The following is a 23,891-nucleotide window of genomic DNA, read 5'->3' on the forward strand; positions in this document are numbered from 1 at the left end:
CTAATGTTCTGGACTCAGGTTCAAGGGCAACAAAGGTCAATCTAGCTCCCGTGGGAACAGAAATGTATAGCAAATAAAAAGATCAGCTCATGATCCAAAATATACCACATCAAGCTGGAGACATTGGCAGGTAAAGGAATATGTATTTAATGGAATTTATTGATGATGTGACAGCCAACAGATGCTTCAAGTCAGGGAGGATACTCAAAATTCTTATTATGTATATGGATTTCAGATTCTTATCTAACAATTGAAGACATCCATCCATTTGCTTGACCACTTTTAATTGCATATATGAGTATGTAAAATGGTAAATAATTCAATTGATCACAAAATAATCTATGGCTCCTCATAATTCAAATCCACTAATTTGTCAGTGTTATGTTGCAATGGTGAACAGCAAAAAACCCCAGACCTAACTGGCCTCATCATTAAGTGAGTTTCCATCCATCATCTACCGCTTATCCGGGGTCAGGTCGCGGGGGCAGCAACTTTAGCAGGGAAGCCCAGACTTCCCTCTCCCCAGCCACTTCAACCAGATCCTCCAGCGGGATCCCAAGGCGTTCCCAGGCCAGCCGAGAGACATGGTCGTCCCCGGGGCCTCCCGCCGCTGGGACATGCCCGGAACACCTCTCCAGGGAGGCGTCCAGGAGGCATCTCTAAGAGAGAGCCCGGATACCCTGCGGAGGAAACTCATTTCGGCCGCTTGTATCCGGGATCTTGTTTTTTCGGTCACGACCCACAGCTCGTGACCATAGGTGAGGGCAGGAACGTAGATCGACCATCGACTCGTGAACAAGACCCCAAGATATTTGAACTCCTCCACTTGGGGCAGGATCTCATCCCCGACCCGGAGAGGGCACTCCACCCTTTACCGACTGAGGACCATAGTCTCGGATTTGGAGGTGCTGATTTTCATCCCAACCGCTTCAGACTCGGCCGCAAACCGCTCGAGTTGGAGATCACGGCTTGAAGAAGCCAACAGCACCACATCATCTGCAAAAAGCAAAGATGCAATGTTGAGGCCACCAAACCGGACCCAGTGAGTTTCCATCTACCTAATTGTATTCGTATTTTCAACAATTGTGAAAATAAAACTTAAAAAATGTGTTTTAATCTTGGAGGGCATGGATTTTTCAGCTTATCGATAAAAGGAAAATGCTAATTTTGGCTCTAGTTTGATTCTGAGGAGATAAAAACTAGAGTAACAATGGCTGTTTGATCATAAGCAAAATAAAATATTTTAAAAAACGTGTAATCAGTGTCTCTTCAGAATAAAAATAATTCCACACTATAAAAAAGGTTTGAACTGGAAAATAAAATATTGGATTTATTGGCAACATGGAGTAAAAAAAAAAGAAAAGAAAAAAAGAACGTAAGTATGTTCAGTGGAATTCTCAGAGCATTTTCAAGTAAACCAAGGCAAGCAAAACACGATGATGCAAATCCAATAAACAAAGCACTGTTCACATTTGCTTTCCTGCTTCGAGAGGCCATTACACTGAAAGGCCCTGCAATGTAACGTCCCTCTCTTCTGTAGATGAAACATGTGGAGGTGGAATGTAGCGTCCCTGCTGGATTTAGTGTTCATCCGTTGCTCCAAATAGGCAAGCGCAAACATATTCCACTTAGAACATGAGGGAGGATCCAATTGTTCCTGTTGCTCCCAGACAATCCTTGCGGGAATAATAACACGCAGTTCAGCAATGGAATCGAGCGGGACACCATAAAAGTGTTGCCTTCAAATGCACTTAAATAATACACATTTATACACACAAAAAGTTGCTTGTGCTAAATGACTGGATGTCTAACACAGCTGTACAGATGATAGTGATGTGGGTTTTGCAATAAAATGAAAACAACTACATTGCCATAGATACCAGCTGGCAGCCTCATCTGACCCAAATTAGCATACAGTAACGCACACCAGACACACTCATCAAATCAACCTGCCTTGCAAAAAATACCTTATTAGTATTTCTCAAGAGGCACGACCATCCATTTTCCACACCGTGGGGAAAGAAAACTGCAAGTTTAACACTCTTCAAATTTAAACGGTTAAGGCAGGACATTAGAAGAAAGTTGGAGAAAAAAATAGCTGACCAGGCGCATAAAAGCCCTTTTGAGCATTTATTCAATATCCTTTTTAGCTATCTTAAAGGTCTATACCAGTACGCCATTTGTCCTCATAAACAGGACAATTCAGCATACTAGGCCAACTATTTTCCTCCACTACAATTGTGCCACTTTTGGTCTACTAGTGCGCAATTCAACCTTGTGCATTAAATTCATGTGCTACACCATAGGCACAACTTGGCTCTTGATCAAGGGAATAGAATAAACGCTTATTTGATATTCAGCTATACAGTACGCTCTTTGTCCTCACTAGGAGGCCAACTACAAAACTGTGCACTAGTTAACATATTCACCCTACTATTGAAGCACAAGTTAACACTAGCACAATTCCGTCACTACTAATGCACTAAATTAGGACAAAGAATGTACGGATACAAAGAAGATCAAATAAATGTGCAAATGCCTTTCCATTGATGGTGTATGTAACAAATCCATGCACTCACAAATAAAGCAAAAATACAATTAACAAATAATACAGTGATTGGAAACATCCAAATAAATACAATGGACATGTAAATTGAGGCACAAATTGACACACAGCAGCCAGACAATCATGTTGCTGGCACAATGGACACCAATGCTGCACCAACGTGTACTCAGCATATCTAAAATAATGGAAGTCACAGTAAGAAGTTCAACAAACATAACAAAACAAAATGTTTTTTTAACAAGCTGAACATATAGAGATTGTGTGTAAATGAGCTCTTCGGGGAATATTCGTCCCACAAATGTGAGAATGAGGCCAATGAGTTGCTATTAGCTTAGCTTTCAGTTAGCACAGTGACACAGCTTGCCTTCCAAATGTCACGTCAACAAAACGTGTCGCTCAAATCTTTTGGACTAGTGTTTTTGTACAGACAACACAAATGAGCTCAATTGGCCCTAACAAGTGACGGAAGGTGGATTTTCACTTTTGTTTCCTGAGCCTTTTAGTGTTGTGGCTAAACTAAGCTTAGCTAGCTAGGCTAAGTTAACAAACCTCAGGCTCTAGCTTCATTTTTACATGCTGCTTCCTGAATAAGAATGCAAACATTTAATGTGTAGAATTAAAAAAAAAAAATTCATGTAAAGTTTCTGGAAACTTTCCATTTTGGAAGTTAAACTTGAGGAAGAGATGGACACATACGCAAATTCATCAGAAATTAGGGGAATTAACTGTAAACTTGATGCTATTTTTGTTTTAAAATAACGTGTTAAAAAAAAAATATATATATTTGTTGCTATTCTTGTTAGATCAATCTATTTTGCGTAACATTTGATTTGCCTCATGGGGATATTGAGTTAACAGGAGTCATATCCTAGCTGTCAGCTGGTGGAAGCTGGCCCGGCACCCCAGAGAAAATCCACACAAGCTCAGGGAGAACATGAAAACGCCACACAGGAAAGCCAGAGCTGAAATTCTAAATCATTTCCCATCAATTCTAATACAATTTTCCAGGATCCTGCATAAGGACACTCAGCACAGTTAATCTTGTCATTCACATCACACCTCAAAGGTCACAACCAAACATTATGCAGTGCAATTTTATATTAGAATCCACACATTAACGTAGGCCTATTTAATGACCCAATGAATGAAAACCCAGCAAGAGAATTGGCGCTTGAAGGTCTCTTTTTTTTTTTTATGCTTTCAAATGAAACACTTGCTCCTGATGAGTTATTTGTTACTGGAGCAGAAACCTTCGGAAATGACAACCAGCATCAATTAAGCAAAAAAAAAAGGGGGGGTGGGGGGGCAACTCCATATTGGGCAACTCCTGGTCTTCATCTTGACATGCTGTCGTGAAAAGACACTGTTTGGGCTTTGGCTCTCAGGGGAGCCGAGTTGGTGTCAGGCATTAATCATCACACAGGCACTTGATCCTCTCAAACACAAGCATCTGAAGCATACATGAACATCTGGAAATACTGCAACAAAAAAAAAACTGCCTGAGCTCTCGTCAAAGGACTGAAAAAATCCTATCTGTACTGATATGTTATAGATCCGTAACAGATGCTTCCTAGAAGTATTCGCCATCAAAAGAGGAAGCTCTTGCACTTGTTTTGTTGCTTGCTTAAGAGCAAACATCTGGGTAAAGCGTAGCTTGCAAAAGGAAAATCCAGATGAAGGCACTAAGGCGCATTTCTAACTGTCAGTTCATACTTGGTTCGTTTTGTCAAGGCTTCATTGTGACATTGCATTCAGGCAAGACTTGTGTGTGCGTTTCCTTTCATGAGGTCTGTTCTTGATGTTGCAAACAACTGAAGGTGATGTTGAACATGCTATGCAGGGGGTGGCAGCGGTGCTATCCAGTGAGGTACAGTTGTGGTGTACGGGTTGAGGTGCGGCCAAGTAGCAGTAGACTTTCGTCAGGTCTCAAAGTATTTGTAGATAGCTGTGACGTAAGTCATGACGTTCTGCCAGTCTGGCCTCTCGGTGTGCACCATCTCATTTATGTCCTGCAAAAGACACATCATTCACAGTTGGGAGGCAGTGGTTTCGCCAAACTGAAGTACCACGCATTTGGCTTAGGCCAGTTATTTGCAAGTACGTTTCTGCAGCACACTAGTGAAAGATTATCAAGTGTGCTATGGGAAATAATCACATTTCCAAAATATTATTTAATACAAAAAAAAAATATTTGTATTTCTTCATCTATCTATGCCAGGGACGTATAGTGACAGTCACAACTATTGCCATTCATACAACAGAATAATAACTTTGTGTTCAAGTAAACAGGCCCACGCTGAGTAAGCATTTTACTCTTTTGTGACATTTTTGTATGGTGGTGCGCCGTGAGATTTTTGGAATGCAAAATATGTGCCTTGGCTCAGTAAAGGTTGAGAAACACTGGCCTAGACTACGTCCACATGTTGAAAAGTCATTTCAACTTCATTCTTCCAAATAAAATCTCAGTCCATGTCCACATCAAGAAAACATTTGCAGTCTGTCAATTGCAGCATTGAAAATCACCAGGTGGAGGTCTGAAAGTCAATTAAAAGCCTTAAAAAAATAATTCACAGATTAAACACGATGACAACTCGAGGACAAGTTATTATGTAAGACTGAGTTACTAATATTATTATGATAATGTTAATATCATGGTTGCTTCTTTTTTTTAAAGTTAGTTGAAAGAAATTCAATTTGGGGTATATTGGTACCGATTTCACAAAAGGCACCTAATGAACTAGTTTGTTCATTTAAATTTACAGGCAAAATACCTTAAGATATTTAAAAACAGAAGAATTTAAGACATTTTAAAGAAAAATAAAGGAATAAAAAGCAGTTTACAAAAATGTTGAAAAATTATCGAAATGTTCTAAAAGACCTTAATCATAGGTATTGGGTAAAAAGCAGTTTTTAACCTGGATTTAAAAGCATTTACACTTCTGTTCTGTTGAAGGCTTCTATCATTTGCTTGCAGCACAACAGCTAAATGATGATGCACCACATTTGCTTTGAACTCTGGACTGCACTAATTGACCCTACTGGGTTTATATCCCATCAGAATTTATTTAAAGGGACAGTCATCTCAAAATCCAATTTTGGAGTTTTTAGCCATTTTAAAATGCTAATTCCCCACCAAAAACATCAGAAGCGGTGTTTTCCTCTATTCGCCTCTCTATGAGAAATTCTAGGTCATTCTGCTCTCCAAGCACCAGCCCCTCCCAACCTGGGAAAACGAGCAGGTGCTCACTTTATGACGTCATAAGGTGCGGCTTCACCCCTGCACCTCCTATGCGGACTAAACACACGCCCACTTTTTCTCCATATGAACGCAAAGCAATCAATTCTCCTTCACATTTGCAATGCCAAAGTGCAATGACAATTTTTACGTCCATGTTAGAAAAATAGCCAGCAAAATACCTAATATTTAATTATTTATTTTTTTCACATTTTTTTTTTATTTGGTCAAACCCTGAGCTGCAGATTTTACTTTGTTAACTGTAAAACGAAGTAAAAATCAGTACCCAGGCCACTGTTTTCTGAGGAAGAAAAATCTTTCCATTGGTGCAAAACATTTCCTGTTGAGGAAAAATAAGCAAAAATGCTTCTGTATTTCTAACTATAGATACGTAACACCTGTCTTGTGTGGACTATATATTTTTTCTCTCTATTACAAGAGAGGTGTTGCTGCTCTGGAGCATGTTAGCGGGCTGTCTCTTAAATTAACTCATTTACTGCCATTGACGACTATAAACGTCAAAAATTTATTTTAGTTTCACATTTTTTTCCACTTTTGTTAACAAGAGTATGAAATCCTAGATTTTTTTTATTGTACACTTAGAACAGGTATAAAATTTGTGATTAATCGTGAGTTAACTATTGAAGTCATGTGATTAATTACAATTTAAAAAAAAATTATCATCTGATGCCGCTAATAAAAAAGAAGAAGAAAAGATAAAAAACTAGAGGCGTCAGACAATTAAATTTTTTAATTGTAATTAATCGCATGACTTCAATGGTTAACTCACGATTAATCACAAATGTTATATCTGTTCTAAGTGTACAATTAAAAAAAATCTAGGATTTCATGCTCTTGTTAACAAAAGTGGAAAAATTTTGAAACTAATAGAAATAGTTCAAATTAATTTTAGACATCTATAGCCGTCAATGGCAGTGAATGAGTTAAGTACCTCAGTGGGCTTGACTTAATGACCGATTTAACAGCAGATGACAGAGGGTTACTTTCCATGATAGAATTGTTTGTGTTGTTGTTGTCAAAACATCCGTTTTTGACAAATGCTTTTCATCTCAAAACTTACTAAAGTGCATTTGATCCCAACACTTTCAGCAGCCTGGAACGCCAAAGTGAAGTTCCTCCTCTGCAATAAGAAAAAGAGAAGCCAACTATTTTTATTTGAGCATTTAGGAGTTTTAAGGTTGGGTTTTCCCTCCACTTTGTACTCGCCTTGTCTTGGCTGGTCAGCTCTTGGTAAGGGATGTGGGCTGGCAAGTAGGTGTGAAGCACGGCGCAGAATGCCAAACCATCATTCCAACTACTGCTGAAATTGGTGATGTCAATGTTCTGGAACACATGACAATAGATTAATAGGATGAAATAATGCATTTTGAAAACATAAACAACAGAAAATGTATCCATAACCAAGCTTAAACTGAACTTTTAAGGTTAATTAACATTGCAAGGCATTTATTAGAAACACACAGCCTTGTAAACTAACATTTCTTCTCTTCCAAGCAGACAATTACACACTACTCACAAAAAGTGGAGGGTATTTGGCTACAAATGCCTGAATTTGTGCAAAAGTACTGAAATATTAAACAGTTGGACATGTGCATTCTAAAGTTTACAGATGGTTAATGTGAGTTGACCTCTATAGTTAATTAGCACACTGGATTTTGTGAGCACTATATTGCAATGTGTGTAACGTGAAATACAAGATGCATGGACATTAAGTGTGGCTGTTGCCATAGCAGCAGTTTTATGAGAGGCAGACATTTCATCATTAAAATGAGAAATATGAGGTGTGGCACAGGAAAGAAAAATGGCTTTTAGTGAAGGAGATGATGTTTTCTCTCCTCAATGCCACAAACAGGCAACAGATGCGTGTGCAGAACATACACATTCTATTACCGGCCAAGTTTTTTTTCCTAATGAAAAACAGACAAATTCAGTTTAATTTACTGGTAATTTCAAACAGTAAACTATATTCGCCAATCTCATGACCTTTGTCAAGATAGTGCCGTGCGTCATGTCAAGTCACTTTGCTCAATGTCGTGCACCCTGGAGAAGACCCTCAGGTGCCATGGCAACCATACTGTCACTAATCATAACTCAGCTAAGGCTGCTTACTACTGAGGCAGGATAGTAGACATGTCCCGATGGGTTCATTAATACATAAATGCTCATTTTGTCTGCCGCACGTCTGGCAATAGTGAAGCTACTCAACAACATGCATCAACAGATTTGATCAAGCTCTGATCTCATCTTGTTGGGCTATGAGAGTTCATCTGTTCAACATTTTCATTTCTGTCACAGTACAACATGAATGTATGACTGCACATGTTGCTATTGACTTGCAATTGTGCAACTTTCCAGGAAAAAAAGACGACATTTTCTCTTTTGCCTGATTCCTGACTTACAAGCATTTTTTTTTAAATCCAAAAATACAGTATTCAGTTTAATCACATAGTGTTTTCGGGACAATAACCTACTTGATAGCCTTCCGTTTTTTTCTGGCACCACTTGAGCAGGGCGTTTCTCTTGGAGCCTCCATACTCTCTGGCCAGCGCAGATAGCGGGTCCTTTCGTTCCTCTCTTTAAAGAAAAACAACAGAGATCCGAGTCTGCTTGCTTAGTAACCTTTCTTTAGCTTGTAGGTTAGGGTTGTACCTTAGGCGGCTGCGTGCCATGGGAGTGATGGAGGCCGTGGGAGAAGAACAGGCACTCATGGCCATCAGTGAGGATGAGGAGCCTCCGTCTTGGGCTGCCATGTCCCTCTTTATCTCTTCACTACTACGGCGGGAAACTGCTTAAGAAACCGGGGGATAGATTGATTCCTGGAAAATGTATACTAGCAAGGTTCATATGTACTCTCATTAACCTGAAATGGTCTTGGTGGAATCCATGTTGGAGACCCTCTGAAGGACAGAAGGCGGTCGACTGGCTGGGGCTCCTCTGAGAAGGTGCTCGGCTGTAAATACATGATTGCACTATTGATGTAACATACTGTTTAGGAGTCACATTCAATTCCACGGAGAGTAAAGAATACCAGCAATTGGTGTCAACTTCAACAAATACACAAATTGTATCTGACCATATTACAAACGACCAGCTCAGTGGTCTAGTGGTAGAGTGTCTACCCTCGGACTGGGAGGTTGTGGGTTCAATCCCTGGCTGGGTCATACCAAATGCAAGTAAAAACGGGACCTGTTATCTCTCTGCTTGACATTCAAAATTCAAAAATTATAATTCATGAATATATAAAAAACGGTTTAAGAATTATTCTAAGCAACGATAAAAGCCAATTGAATTAAGTGTTTTAAGCTTTTTGAAAAGATTTACTTTACTTGAAATAAAGCCTTAAACAAATAAGTGTATAAAGCTTATTTTAAGATTGATTTAGATCTAGTAAATTTACACTAACAACAAGTGTATTTTATTATATGTATATTATTAAGGAGATGTGTTTTTGCAGTGAAGTAGTAATTTATATTTTTATTTTAGTGCTTGTTAGTGTTAATTGTTTGCTATGTTGGTTAGCAAATGCACATTTACTGGCGTTGATTTAAATACCGTATCATGTTGGCTTGAAAATAAATTATTTTCCAAAACTACACTACTACATTATATGAAGACAAGCCGTTTTGTAAATCCAAGAACATTAGTAGCAACATTCAGTGTTTCTAAATCAGAGAAAATTTTGCCATATTTAAATATAAACATGCACAATGGGTCAGGCAACTCTGACCACAGAAACACAAACTGTATATGATATACAAAAGAGGGAAACATCACATCACCAATAACATGGACAGTGTCACTTTTGTTTACAAAACACTTGACTACTGGAGGGAAATTGTAAACATTATAATCAGATGAGCAGCTTCTCAGAAAGCTCAATATTGATTAGTTTTTCCCCAAACAGACTACCGAATGACAATAATACAATAATATTATTATGCATTACTATTACTTACTGTTTGCCATGCAATGGTAATTAAGACATTCTTTGATCTTAAATTAATCTTTGAATGAGGTTTTTAAATAAGCCATCATTTGTTCTGCTACTTTTAATTCTCCAGGTTTGAACAAGAATACAGAACATCACATGATGATTAGTTTTCGAGATGACAAGACTACTAAAATGTGATAAAATAAAGAATAGTTTAGTGTTAGCTGCCTACATGACATGGATATGTCGGAATAGCTGGTCCTCTTGTCACTGAGGGAGGATAGTGGCTTGGAAGCCGACAGAGATGTGGATACAGAATGCCTCTGAAAGAGAAAAAAAGCAGATACCAAATTAAGTGCTGTGCAATACACATTAGGTTTTTATTTATTTATATTTTTTTATGAAACAAACAAAACAGCTAAACTAGTAAAAAAAAAAAAAAAAAATCATCATCAGTCTTTCATTGCTGTTACATCTCACCGCAAATGCATCACGTGTGTTATTGATAGAATTATTTTTGGCTTTCAGTTCTATTTACAGAAAACACAACATTATCTGAAAAGTTTTTCTTCCGTACCTGTATAGGTGATACAGCAGCAGCCGGCGGAGTCTTCATTGGACTAGGACTGAGAGGGGTGCGTGGTAGTGGGGTGGCTGGCGCTGTTGGAGTCACAGTCGCAGTACTGGAAGGTGGTGGAGCTTGAAGTTACAAGAACACAGTTAGTTACAAGGAGCTCTGCTTAAATGTAACTGAAAATGCGGCTGAAATTAACTGCAGTATGTCAGAAGTGGATCATCAGCTCTGGGGAAATTTCTCCCCCCCCCCCAAAAAAAAAGGCAAGCAGTCTGCAATACCAAAACACACAATAAGGCAACATTGTTGTGAACCCAAATTGTGGTATATACCTTGCGAGGCATTGTCAAAGCTCTTGATGAGTGTTTTGACAGTTGGCGAAGGCTCCGAAGAGGTGGAAGATCGACGACTCAGACCCATCCCCTGTCTGAGTGCAGCCAAGTCCCTCTCCACTGCATTCATATAGTTATACACTCGGCCTCTCTCCTCCTCTTGCCTGGGGGGGAAAAAAAGAAGATATTCTTCTTAATCTAAACAGCATACAATAGGGAAAAAAAGGCATTGACTTAAAAATACTTGCAAATAAACCCTACCACTAAGATTGATCACCCTGCAAATGTATTATCCCTAACTTACTGTTGTTTATTGATTGTATGGCTTACTTGCGGCTCTTGACCTCATCCAGCTCCTTGCTTAGTTTGTCATTCTTCTCCAAGGCCTCCTGGAGTCGACGCCGCAGGTCTCCAATCTCCTCCTGTGCTTCTGACTTGATATCGTTAGCAATGACTACCGCTGTCTGCAGGTCTGCTTGAAACTGACGCCACTCCATTGACTCCTCCTATGAGGCAAATGACATCAAACATCATTAAGGCATTATGAATGTATTAAAGCAAAGACGCCTGTAATCTACAGCTCTAAAGATCATGCAGCTTAAAAGGGGTTAAAGTCAACCCAAAAATGTTCTTTACAATATTATGTTCTGTGCAGCTCCATTAGCCTAAACACAGTATTCTGATTAATATTGCGGAGTATGAATAAAGCAGCAAAATCCACGCGTTTTCATCCATCTCAGGGGGCGGCCATTTTGCCATTTGTTGACTGAAAATGACATCACAATTGTTCAGGGCTCAAACGACCAATCAACGACGTAAACAACAATGGTGGTGTATGTACAAATTTATTAAACTGGAAATTATTTTTTAAAAATGAATCTCATAGTTATGTTAGTAACAACCAAATAAATAATATAGAGCAAACTTGTCATTACAGTCAGGGTTCCTTTTAAAAGACTGCAAGTCAAAGTATTTAGCAGAGGTGGGCTCGCCAATAAATTTTGAGAGTCCGTCATTCAGCAATCATAAACAGTTGGGACTCCCTTCCGTCATCGTCAACTCGTCAATATTTCAAGTTAAACCGTCAATCCGTCATTCGGCGATTGTGCAGTAAAATGAGCGTGCGTGCGTATATGTTTCCGTCATTTAAAGTGGGTATCCGTCAATGGTTGTCAAATTTATTGACGGATTGACAATTACATTGACGGACAAAAAAACACTTCCGTTAATGCTAAATTAGTCTATTTTTCAAAGTTTCCCATCAATCGTCAACAAAATGGGCGCCCGCCATTGACGGCTTGATGGACCTTCTGTCATTATTGACGGAATGCCCATGTCTGGTATTCAGTATGTTAAGAACTCATTGGATCATTCAGAAACCATCAGGAGTCAGTTGGCTGCACTGAGAGAAAAGGGGGTGAATAATTGTGCACGCACAAAAAGTAAAAACAATTTAAAAAATTATTGGTTCCACCCTCACGATTGTCTCCCACCTGGTGTTGATTTTTCACAAAAACAATCCAATTTTATATCTTTATGTTTGAAGCCTGAAATGTGTCAGAAATGCAAAAGGTTCAAGTGTGCGGGCACTAACATTTTTGCAAGGCACTGCAAGTGCTGATGATGTGGTGATGACATTCCTGTACCAGAACAATGAGTACAATATATTATTGTTAATGAAACCCAAATCACTTGATAAGCTCTTCAACAATCCTCCTCGAAAAAGAGGTTTATACATTTATCCCAAAAGAATAATGGCTTTTTCTCGTAATAGTACAACTTCCTTCTTGTACCATTTCAAATGGGAAAGGTCATCATGATGATACTAAATGACAAGAACTGTGTCCTCACTATTTGCCATTTTAATACCAAGTCAATGTAGCCATGGCTGACTCACCCGGAGTCTGCGATTAAGGATCTTTATCTCTCGTTCCATGTCATGCTTCTCGTCCTGTAGCTTCTTTACAGAGTCTGTAAAAGAAAGTAGATGCATTTAATGAGCTAGCCATAGAGTAGACCAGATCTCTAAATTAGGTTTGACGGACACAACAGTGTCTGTGCTGTGTTGCATTATCCAGAAAAAGTCATTCTTATAAAGACTAACGTATATTGTGTGTGTGTGTAACATTAGGGTTATCAGTTAACGGTGTGAATAAAAACCTCATAGCTGAGAATGTCACAGAGCAGTGTGTGTGTACTTCAAACTATTTATCAAATAAATGCTGAACTCCTCAAGAGGAAAGGCCCGCATCGGAGACCTGCACATTTGCAGTTTGCCATGGAATTTAGCGACAACGTAAGCCCAGCTCATATGTAACATAAACGGACCACCCTTATCTCTTCGTAGCCACAAGCGGCTTCTTTGCACAAACAATACACTGCGTCTCGCTGAGTGCTCTGTCGACAGGCTTCCACCACATGCTTGGCCCTGACACATTGGATAATACTCTTTAGCTAGTAAATTACTTCCAGATTTTCTGTTTTCATTCTTGTGGATAGAGAGAGCGCAGCTAATCCACTCCTCATTTCATTTTATAAGTGTTTCCGTCACATGCAGGGAAAAACAAAATACAAATAGCAGTTTAGTTTATAATAAATATTGTTTTAAAATATCAAAATGACTAGTATCAGTCAGTAGAAATCCAACCACTGGCAAGTAAAAAAAAAATTTCTCGTAATATTCCATGCACGTGTGTTTATCTTATCACATTATATAGCAAGCAGCAATTTCTGCAATCAGCAGTACACACTCACTGTCAAGGCTAATGTTGTAGTTGGCTGGTCCTTGATTACCAAGAGCCAAAAAGTTCCAATATTATGCACAGGCTGCTTACTCTCAAGGCCGGTGATGATGAGGTTGTCGTGGAGCTTCAGAGCTCGGTGCTGCTCCACTTCGTCTTCCAGCTCAAAGATGGTTTCCTTCATGTCGACGATCTCCGCCTCCTTCTCCTGCAGCTCTACACGCTGTTTCTCCTGGACGTGCGCTTGTTCAGCCATCTGCTGCTGCACCTGCTGTTGGAAGTCTCTATATTCCCTGTCAAGCTGCTCACACAGAAGAACGGAGATCACTCATGAAAGCATCAACAATGACTTAATTAGTCATGCTCCAATCATGTGAAGCAGATTGTTTCTTTAAGTGCTACTGAGAACGAAGAACACATTTTGGAATCACCCATGTACTTTCTTGGCACTACTTTAAAGGGGGAAGTCAACCCAAAAATGTCCTTTACAATATGTTCTATGCAGCCCCACTAGTCTAAACGGTATTCTGATTAATATTGCGTTTATGAAATATGAATGTAGCAGACATACTAAACAGATAAAAGGAGTGTGAAACATTAAGTCATAGATTTGTGTTGAGGTAATTTTTGACCACTAGACGCATTAGTGTTTCATGTTGGACAGTGGTGACAGAAACAGTACATCTTTGTTTTCAAATTCAGAGCAATTGGTATTTGGAACATGAAGCAACTCATGGGCTCCGGCTATTTTGTTCATTGTAAATTACAACTAGTCACCAGTCCCCAACAAGTACATATATTGCTAAATTGTGTTATAGTGACTAAAGCATGAACAACAATGTTATTCATTCAATTGTATTTAAATTTTTAGTGCCTCTGGACATCATATTTAATGCTTTTTAGGGAATAGGTAAGCAAGAGTGGTCCTTGAGTGTGTATGCTAGTCCTTATTTAGTTATACTTAATTTCAAAGGAAATTCTTATGGGGAAAACAATATTTTAGTCAATTGGTCATTTTTACTTGTTAAAAATAAATAAATAATATTTTTTTCTTCCTCTCTCCTGCAGCTGTTTGTGTGTCAAGGAGTCTGTGCCTTCACCAGGGAAATGTCACATATCCCAGGAATGGGTGGAGGTGGAGCAAAGACCAAGTTTCCAGTTTCATTTTTTTTTTTAAATACGTTTTTTTGTTCTCAAATTTCCAAATTTTTTGTCATTTTGGAGCATGTTTTTAGGAACTTGCTGTGTTTTCCTTTTTCATTTAGTTACACATACTACAGTTGAAAAGAAAAGAAAACCATTCAAATTCATCATGTGTTGCCATATTTTGATCAATTTTTTTTATGACAAGTACTTTTTGTGGGGTACTTAATATCGGCTAGAAAATAACCCTGCAAAAGGGATGGTGTTACTTTTTATAGCAAAATTATTCTAGGGTTAATGCCATTTAAGGCCTTAATTTCAGCAAAATCCATTTAATGACTTAATATTTTTAATGACCTGCGGAAACGCTGTATAAAGAATTTTTGGGGGGTTGACTTGCCCTTTAAATCTGACCCTCCATTTAAGACCCACAAAGCCTCTCTCTATCCCGAACTAACCTTACTGAGCGTGTCCTGCAGTAGGGCGAGGCCATTGTGAGCTTGGACCAGCTCATCCTGCAACTTTGCAGCCTTGGCCTCAGCCTCCTCCTTCCCCAATCGCGCACTTTCCAAAAGCTGACAGATGTCATTTTTGTCGCCTGCTGTATGAAGCGAGTACAGCTCAGCAACCCTCTGCCTCTCCTGGTCCAACTGGGTTCGACAGCGGCTCAGCTCCGCCTGGTCACTGCTCACTGCCGCTTTATATTCATCAAGTGCAGCTGCCATGGCTGCCCGCTCTTGTCGCTCAGAGTCCATGACGCGCTCCATTTGGTGGTTCCTCTCCTTCAGGGCTCCGATCACCTCTTGGGCTTCCGCGTTGTCCTGCTCCGCCATCTTCAACGTGTTGGACAGGTGCTGTTGAACCCCCAGCAGCTGCTCTCTCTCGAAGCGGGCGTTATCTGCCAGGTCGGCGTAACGTTGCTCCAGCTCCATGTAGCGGCCGCTCTTGATGTCCTCCTCGAGCACGTACGAGACATGATGCTCGTCCAGCAAGGAGCGCAGGTACTCTATCTGCCGCCCGTAGAGCTCCAGCTTGTCGCTCTGCTGGCACAAGGAATCCATGAGGATGACCTTCTCCTCGCCGAGCCGCTCATTCTCCCCGTTCAACTCTTGGGTGATTTGCTGCAGATCGGCAAGCTCCTGCAACGTGGCCTGCAGCTCCTCCGCGGTGCTATGCTGGTTCTCCTCCATCTGATGGATGCGCTCCGTAAGGCAGGCAACGGACACCTCGCTGGTATTTCCACTGCTGCCCCTCCGCGAACGCTCTCTGCTGGGAGCAGACTCGCATTCGGAAGATGAGGAGGCTCCCGAGGGGGCATCCAGTGCATCATCGCTGGAGGTGACAGCCTGATAGACCTCACTGGATTCGCTGTCAAGATTGTCCGCTGAGCCGCCATGCTGGTGACCAGTGAGTAGATCCTCTAAGGAACCGGGGGCCGAGCCCTCCACTGAGGAAGTCATGGTGGCTCCGCCCTCACTCTGCCCACTACCTGCTGCCAAGTCCGGGCTTAGCGACGGGTAGTTAAACAACTTGTCGGAGCCATCCAGCCTCTGCTCCAGAGAGAATCCCAACGCATTGAGACGGTCCTTGAGCATTCGATTCTCACTCTTCAGCAGGTTGAGCTCCTCTCTGATGGCCTGGTTCTGCTCTTGTAACAAAAGCAGAGTGGACTCAACATTAGCTGCTGTGATGGCCGAGAAATGCGGCTTCTCCCCCTCCTCCGCTTCTCCCTGCGTGGGCGAGTCCTTTCCTTCCATGCCAAGCTGGACCCTCATGTCTCTCAGTTCACTGCGAAGGTGTAGAATCTCCACATCTTTGCTCTTGGCAAGACCTAGCAGGTCGTTGACTTTGGTCTCCAATGCCACCTTATCACTGATCTGGCCATCTGATTTGGACTTGCTCATACGGCTCTCGGACTCGGTCAGGATCTGGCTGCGAGGGCGCTTCCCTGAGGCTGCATCGCCTGCTGCTGTCCCTGAGGCCAGCTGCTTCTTATTAGCTGACGTCCTGGATGTCCGAAGACGGTCTCGTGAAGAATTTGGCTCTTTTGTAGTTGATGATGTCATACGCTTGGTTGAGGAACCTTATTCAGAGACAACAACAAAAATATGTTAAAGCAGGGGTGTCAAAATTAGTGCATTCATTTTGAGTTAATTTAAAATTCCTTTAACGCCACTCTTTTTTTTTAACGCGTGATTAATGACCAAGCCTTTACTGGGAAAATTCCAGTCGCAACGCAGCAGACACGTCCACGTCAAAATTTAGCAGTGAAAAAATTTATAATAATGCATATATTTAGATTATTATAGTGACTGGGGTGAAGTTGTATTTTACAATTTTAAAAGTGTGCAGAATTTCACACGTTACTTCATGTTAAAGATTCGACAGCTCTTTTCAAATTAAAATATACTGAGCTGTCATTAATGTCTTACAAATGCAATTATGCCATCTAGTGGCAGAAAAATGACCAACACAAATCATTACCACACTCGTTTTTTTTTTTTTACATTGCATCTTTTTAATTTTAACTAAATTTTCTGAATTATTATTAAACTACTGTATCAATGACTAAAACATGCAGCCATATTTCTATTAATTGAATTTTTTTTCCACTTTTATGTTAACAAGAGTATGAAAACTTTAAAAAATATTTTATTGTACATTTAGAACATAACATTTTCGATTAATTGTGAGTTAACTATTGAAGTCATGCAATTAATTAAGTTAAGTTAAGTTAAGTCTTCACAAAACAAAAACAGGCAAATTGTATTGAAATAAATGTATACCGGAATCACAAAATCGAAAATCCTAGATTTTCAGGGAAAAAAGCCTCTCAAAAAAAAGGTAATCACCACCACTATCAGCAGTGACTTATAGGAACATCAATTGATTAGTATGTCCATGAGCTAGCCACACACCTATTCTGTAAACAAATACAGTGCAGCTAAGCTACTTGAAAGCAGACAACAACGCTACTACGAGACAGGTTTAAAAATGATATTCAGATAAAGTCAACTATTAGTGTTTTTATAGCATTATAAGGAACACTGTTCAGATAGACTGATCTGCATCATTAAAGGTAGAGTTTGCAGTGTGGCAGAAGCACTTTTTGTTATATATATTAAAACAGAATGACCTGACATTAGAATTTTATTAAAAAATATAATTTTTTTCTTCTTTTTTTTTTATGTGTTTATGTTGAACTTTCTTAAAGTGAAAATAATTTAGTCCTTTTCAAATGTCATTACATCTGTTCCTGTTTACACAAAAGAAAAGCAGTTTGTTTTGCATTTTGTCCCTTACAGTCCACTATGTGAACTGAACATGGATTGAAAATCAATGTATGCAGTGGGCTGGGATTTATTTATTTATTTTTAAATACGTCTGCAATTATAAATATGATGTGACTTCATTGGTGTAAACAGCCCCCTGAGATCTACTTTGATGCCCCTGATCTAAAGGATTAACACAGTGGGTCACCAACAGGGATTTTGGGGCCCTGTGCAGGGGAATAAATAAATCACTTTGTGTCCCTCCACTCAATGCTGCAAACTGAAAATTCAAGTACTACTCAATGACCCCTGTCAATCATAGGCCATTAGAATCATAATTTTTCTCCCCATTAGAGCCACTCCAATTTAATGAGTTTTTATGATGCCTCCATAAAAGGCAATGAGGATAAATAGGATGAAAACCATAAAACCAGCAATTGAGGAATGCAATGTGAGGAAGCGTAGACACGTATCTGTTGCGAAGACTCACCTGCTGCTGCTTTTTGCTTGTTGTCACCGGTGCTCGCAGTGGTCCCGATCGAGGCAGTTCTCTTAGTTTTGCTGACAGCATTACTTGATGCAGGATTCCCTCCGGCCATTGCTGCTAAAAGATCATCGTTGCTTTTCACCTGAGAAAACATACATAAGAAAATAACATTCAGGTGCCTTGCAAAAAGCTGTCATGAAGCAAGATGACGCGTCTAACCTTGGACAGAGGTACGGCGCTGTTGGTCTTGGCTGTAGGCTTTCCAGTGCCAGCTGTAGATGCGGCCTCTGCCTTCCCTCGATCACTACTCACCTTACTCACCACAGGCCGGACTGACTTCTTCATACTGAGTTCTCTGGTGCCGAAACATTTACAGCTCAGTCTGCGCACACAGGAGGGAGGAGAAAGGTAATGTATGTCTGAATATACGGTTATTGCTGCACTTTTCCATAGGAGGGGAATTCTTTCCATAAAAGGTATTCCTAGAACATGAAGCATGACAAAGTAACTGACAGCAGGCTTAGTAGGAGTGCTCTCTTAGTTGAGCACAATAAAAATATGATTTTCTCTACAATGATTATATCTTTTAAAAATATATATCAGCTCTAAAAATGTTTTTGGGTTCTGGTGTCTCCCAAAATTCTTGAAACTTCACACAAAAGTGGTGGATTTTTATCACGATTATGCTTAGACAGTCGGGCCAAGATCGACGGCGCCCCCCTCTGGTGGCGGTTCTCATGCGTGTCAGATCCACCACACCAGCATCTTCTGAAACTCAAAAAGAATGTGTTTCTCCCACTGGTCGCTGAATCAGTGGAGGCTGGTGTTTGTGGATCTCACTCTGCTTCATCTATCCTTCCTTCCTTCCTTTAGTCTTTCCTCTGGTCTCTTGGGCTGAGTTCGGACTGCAGGTATATCTGACTCCAATCGGATTCCTCCTCAAATCCGGGGTGACTGTCCAGACTGTTTTGATCGTGTTTAATTGTAGCAAATTCCCCCAAAAATGATGAGCAGTAATAAAATGTGAGGCAACAAGGTATGTGTTAGGAGTATAACTTTTTCAACAAATAATGTACATTTGGCAATGGCTGAAATGTTGACCCTTGCTATTTTGATACAACTATAGTCTGTCAGGAAAACCCGAGACTGTGTTGTGCAGGGTGTTTCCATCCAGGTCTGAGGAGAACATCATTTAATGCCAGGATAGCCAGAAAAGTTTTTGGGGGACACAGCTGGAAGCAACGAGTAAGTGCTTTAGCACAGACTTGGACGTATTTTTGCACAAAGCCTTTTAAAAGGAAAAAGTGTGTCTAAGTGATTTATTTTACACAGGAAGCCCCTCAACAATCAATCTCAGACTCTGCGGTCTGTTGTTTTTGGAGAATATGTTTTTTGTAAAGTAGACTGTGTGACCATCTTGAACTGTTTAATAAACAGTTAAGATAAGACTCGCTGACTGGAAGCCATCTTCGTCATAGCTCGTGCAAACAAAATGAAACTAAATTGGAAATCTGAAGAAAGAAAACATAGAGCATGTGTGGTTAACATATCGAACTTCACATGTAAACGCAATGATTATGATGAGGAAAACTAGTTTTTAAAGTTCAAATTATAAAGCTTGGAAACATTGTTCAACTCTTGCTGACACTAAAGACTTTACAAGTCACACAGCACCAAATTGTTGACAATTGAGTGTGGGATTACAGTGCAAACAGTGGGAATAATCCTTGTGACCTCATGGGTCAGACAATTCAAATACTGGACTCTTTTTTACTCTGTGTTCCATGTTGCTCTTCTGTGGCACGTGTATATACATAGTTATGGACAATGGCAGACTTTTGAACGATTTTACTTTTGCCTCATTGCAATACAAAAATAATCAGTTTGCTTTAATGGAGGATGAAAAAAATTATCTGAGAATATTCACTGTTGAAAGGCTGAAATAAAAAAAAATGGGACATTTTTACATCGATCCATCATTATTTGAACAGCTTATCCTAACAAAGTCTCCAAACTATTAATCGATAATTAAAATAGTTGTCAACTAATTTGTTATTGGATTACTTGTTGATTAATTGATCGTGTTTGAAGTTTCAACTTTATTTAGGAAGCTTCACGACATTTGCCAGAGGTGTAATGAGTACTTAAATATTCTAGAATCTATTCAAGTACTGTTACGTTGATGAAATTGTATTTAAGTACAACTAATAATATGGTTCAGAGAAAAATACAGATTACATCACAGGTGTTAAACTCAAGGTCTGGGGGCCAGATCAGTTCCACCACATCATTTTATGTGGCCAGCCAAAGCAAATAATGCACATAGACTTTGTGTTTCTTTCTCGCATATAGAAATTGCAAATCGTCTTCACTTTTTAAAAAAAATTGATATTGCAAGCACTTTTGGTTACCAATCCCGTTTAAAATAAAAGTGATATATTTATGATTAAAGTAGAAAAAAGCAGATTCAAAGAAACAAACGGGCTGAACTCTCCATGGCATGGGTGACAACTAACAGGAACTACAAACAGAAGCAAAAGATAAAAAAACGACTGAACTAAATACAAACAAACTGTTCGGAAAATGAGGAACACCTGGACAGGGCACAAGTGGCTGAAAGAGCTGATTGGAATGGGATGACGAGCACAGGTGGAACAATATAGCATGTTCTTTTGTTTTTATTTGCAAAGTCCTCAACCTCTGTCAATATTAGCATGAAGTGAGTTGAATTGACGCTCCATGTTTGAAGTCTTAAAATACGCCACGAAAAAGATGAGCGTGGGAAAGAGGAATTCCCCGTGTTCCTCTTCAAAATATACAATTCCCCGCATTCAGATAAAATGTCCCAAAATAAGTCCTATGCTCTTCTTCTTTTTTTTTTATATATGTTTTGCTATGCTTTTGTCTAAGTTGGCAAACAACAGTACACAAAAGTCACATCTGTGTGCTTCGACTGAATAAGATGTCTGAAATGGTTCATAGTACCAAGACAAAATTAATATTGTAGACCATAAAAGTATATGAATTCAAATTTTAGTATAAAGTATAAAAGTGGAAAACCTATGGAGCTAAAGTTCAAAATCGACTAACAAACAAGCCGCGCTAGGACTTGACAGCTATATTGACCTCACTGAAGACTAAACTACCATGTGCTGCCCATGGGATTTTGATAGCCATGAATAAGGGGCTGACTGACGAAGAAAGATGGACGTCAAAAACAAACAATGAGCTAATTGCTCATAAACGACCCCTTTGCAGCGTTCTTTCCTTATTGAAGCTTCAACAGCAGGGAAGCACTTCCTTGCCATAACAAGAGCTTCCTGTGATGGCGTCTCCAAAGAAACAACCCTACAAGGCAGACAGTGTGCTTGTGCACAAGCAGGCACCAGTCTGCTTGAGAGAGAACAGACACTATAAAAGCTTCATGTCGCATTATACAAAAAAAAGCTTGACTTCTGATACAAAAGACTAACGCTAAAGTAACCATAAATGTTTCCTGACGGAAAGATAAAAAGAAAGGAAAAAGAAAGAAAAGAGTAAAACACTATACTGTACTCAAAAATAAAACATACTCATCCTGGATCTTTACAGCACAACTGTATTGAAAATTCTTATGTCCATGGTTGTCTCGTCTGGAAATAACATTTAATTTTCTCGCTTTTCACGTCAGGCAATAATCAGGTCAAATCATTCACAAAATGCATATCCTCTAAATCAGGCTCGAGGCCAATAAAAGAAGGCAGTGAAATGAAACTTTTTTTAGACTATCAGGAAAGTTCAAAAACATCCTGTGGATGAAAATAAAAGCTTAAAGGGATCTGAGAGTGTTAAACAGGGGTGGCAGCAAAATGGCCTCAAGATCCCCTGCAACACAAGTCCCCTGCTGATTTATTTGGGGAGCAAGCAGGCATATGCTTTTGGCACACCCACAACATTAGCATAACAGCTAACTGGCCTCAAGATCCCCTGCAACACAAGTCCCCTGCTGATTTATTTGGGGAGCAAGCAGGCATATGCTTTTGGCACACCCACAACATTAGCATAACAGCTAACGCCCTTATTATCTACGTATTACTCAAACGCTTGCTTTAATGGCTAAAACTGTATGTTTCCAATAATGCCCCATAGTATTAAAAACTTTAGTTTTCAATCCAAATGACAATATAAAAGGGGTACGCCATCTAGAGAGTTAGCTTTAGGGTCAGGCATGCCGAGAATTTCAGTAATTGAGCTTCCTGTTTGTACAAATAGCTTTCAAAACAAAAGCATCAATGCGGCCAAATAATTGGAAACGTCATTTTAATTCCGCATACAGTTGCGTTGAACTGAACTGATTCAAAGTGCTGTAGCTGAAACGCTACACACAAAGTACTCAAGTAGTAAATTAGTAGTAGCTGTAATGCAATTGTGCATACTGGTTATAAAAGTATTTCGGCATAAAAAACGAGCTTGAAAAGTTAAGGTACCGCTGACAATGACATAAACTGGCACCAAAACTAAAGCTGAATGGTTTACTGTCGAAATGAATGGCATTGTAGTGGTGCGAGCATAATGAATGACCCAAAACAATTGAAATATCACGTCATACAACTGGGCATCAACACAGATCAACTAACATAATACAAGTACACACTGTACACATTGTTTTTGTCCTCCAGAAATGGGTTGCGTAGCTATCATTAAGAGTAGCTTATTTTGAAATAATTCTCAGGACACTTCCACGCAATTTTTTCTGACAATCGTTCCAAAAACCTGGAAAAATGTTGAAAACATAACTTTTACTTTGTTTAAACGAACAGCGCAAACACACGAGAATCCGCCTGGTTATGCGAAGATGAATGTGGACTGAGTGTTGTACACACAGCCATTAATTTGAGCTCAGTTGTTAACAGAAGTAGTCTGTGACAATGCTAATGCTAAAGCTATCGCCAAGCTAACGACGTTAGCATAGCCGGCAAACAAGCAGCACTCTGCAAACTAGAAGAGAAAATGCGCAAACCTGCGTTTCCTTTACGTTTCCCTTTTGATGTGCTGTTAAATGTCCGATGGAAGCGTGATGGCGGTGGCGCACCGGTTGTTAATCCCACCGCAAGCAGCATCAGTTTTGGAAGTCAGCTCGCCTCTGCTGACAGCAGCTAGATGATCCTCTGCACCCTCTTCTGGTTGCATCTGCATCACCTCAGCATCACCGCCGGTGGGGATACTGCATTGCACGTTTTCCCTGCTTGCATTTTAAGTTTAAAAGAGCTGGGGGGAGGGGGGGAAACGCTGGTTCTTTTTGTTTACTTCGACTTTTTCTACGTATTTTGTTTTATTGTTTTATCAAGTATAAGATTGGAAAGTAACGATTCGAAGGGAAAAGCTGACTTTTCTGGGATCTGCACAGAAACATTTTTTTTTCTGACGGCTTTTAATTTTTACCACATATATTTGAAAACAGATATCTGGGCGGTGAGGGGTAAATTGAAAACTTTGGAGCAACAGGAAAAAGAGCGAAATGGGCCCACGGAAAAATTTGGAGACGCAAGATATTCCCCGTTCAAATGTCCTTATTTAAGAGAATTGTTTAAATTGTGGTGAATGCATTAA

The 23,891-nt window shown here is 39.7% G+C and overlaps 1 protein-coding gene across 1 annotated transcript; it reads right to left on the reverse strand.

Moving 5' to 3' along the window:
- Positions 1-1,303: 1,303 nt before the first annotated feature.
- On the reverse strand, positions 1,304-23,483 carry specc1la (sperm antigen with calponin homology and coiled-coil domains 1-like a). Its single transcript, XM_086076911.1, has 16 exons — positions 23,302-23,483; positions 18,522-18,684; positions 18,306-18,444; positions 15,002-16,626; positions 13,494-13,701; positions 12,557-12,630; positions 10,990-11,165; positions 10,660-10,823; positions 10,331-10,452; positions 9,986-10,076; positions 8,683-8,772; positions 8,472-8,607; positions 8,294-8,396; positions 7,029-7,145; positions 6,883-6,942; positions 1,304-4,575 (listed from the first exon to the last, which is right to left on the reverse strand). The coding sequence occupies exons 2-16, from the start codon at positions 18,645-18,647 to the stop codon at positions 4,486-4,488; spliced, it is 3,321 nt and encodes a 1,106-aa protein (XP_085933037.1). The 5' UTR covers positions 18,648-18,684; positions 23,302-23,483; the 3' UTR covers positions 1,304-4,485.
- Positions 23,484-23,891: the final 408 nt, after the last annotated feature.

Source organism: Leptonotus elevatus, chromosome 5 (genome assembly GCF_054856555.1).
Source record: "Leptonotus elevatus isolate MCC_2025b chromosome 5, RoL_Lele_1.0, whole genome shotgun sequence".
NCBI classification, from domain to species: Eukaryota; Metazoa; Chordata; class Actinopteri; order Syngnathiformes; family Syngnathidae; genus Leptonotus; species Leptonotus elevatus.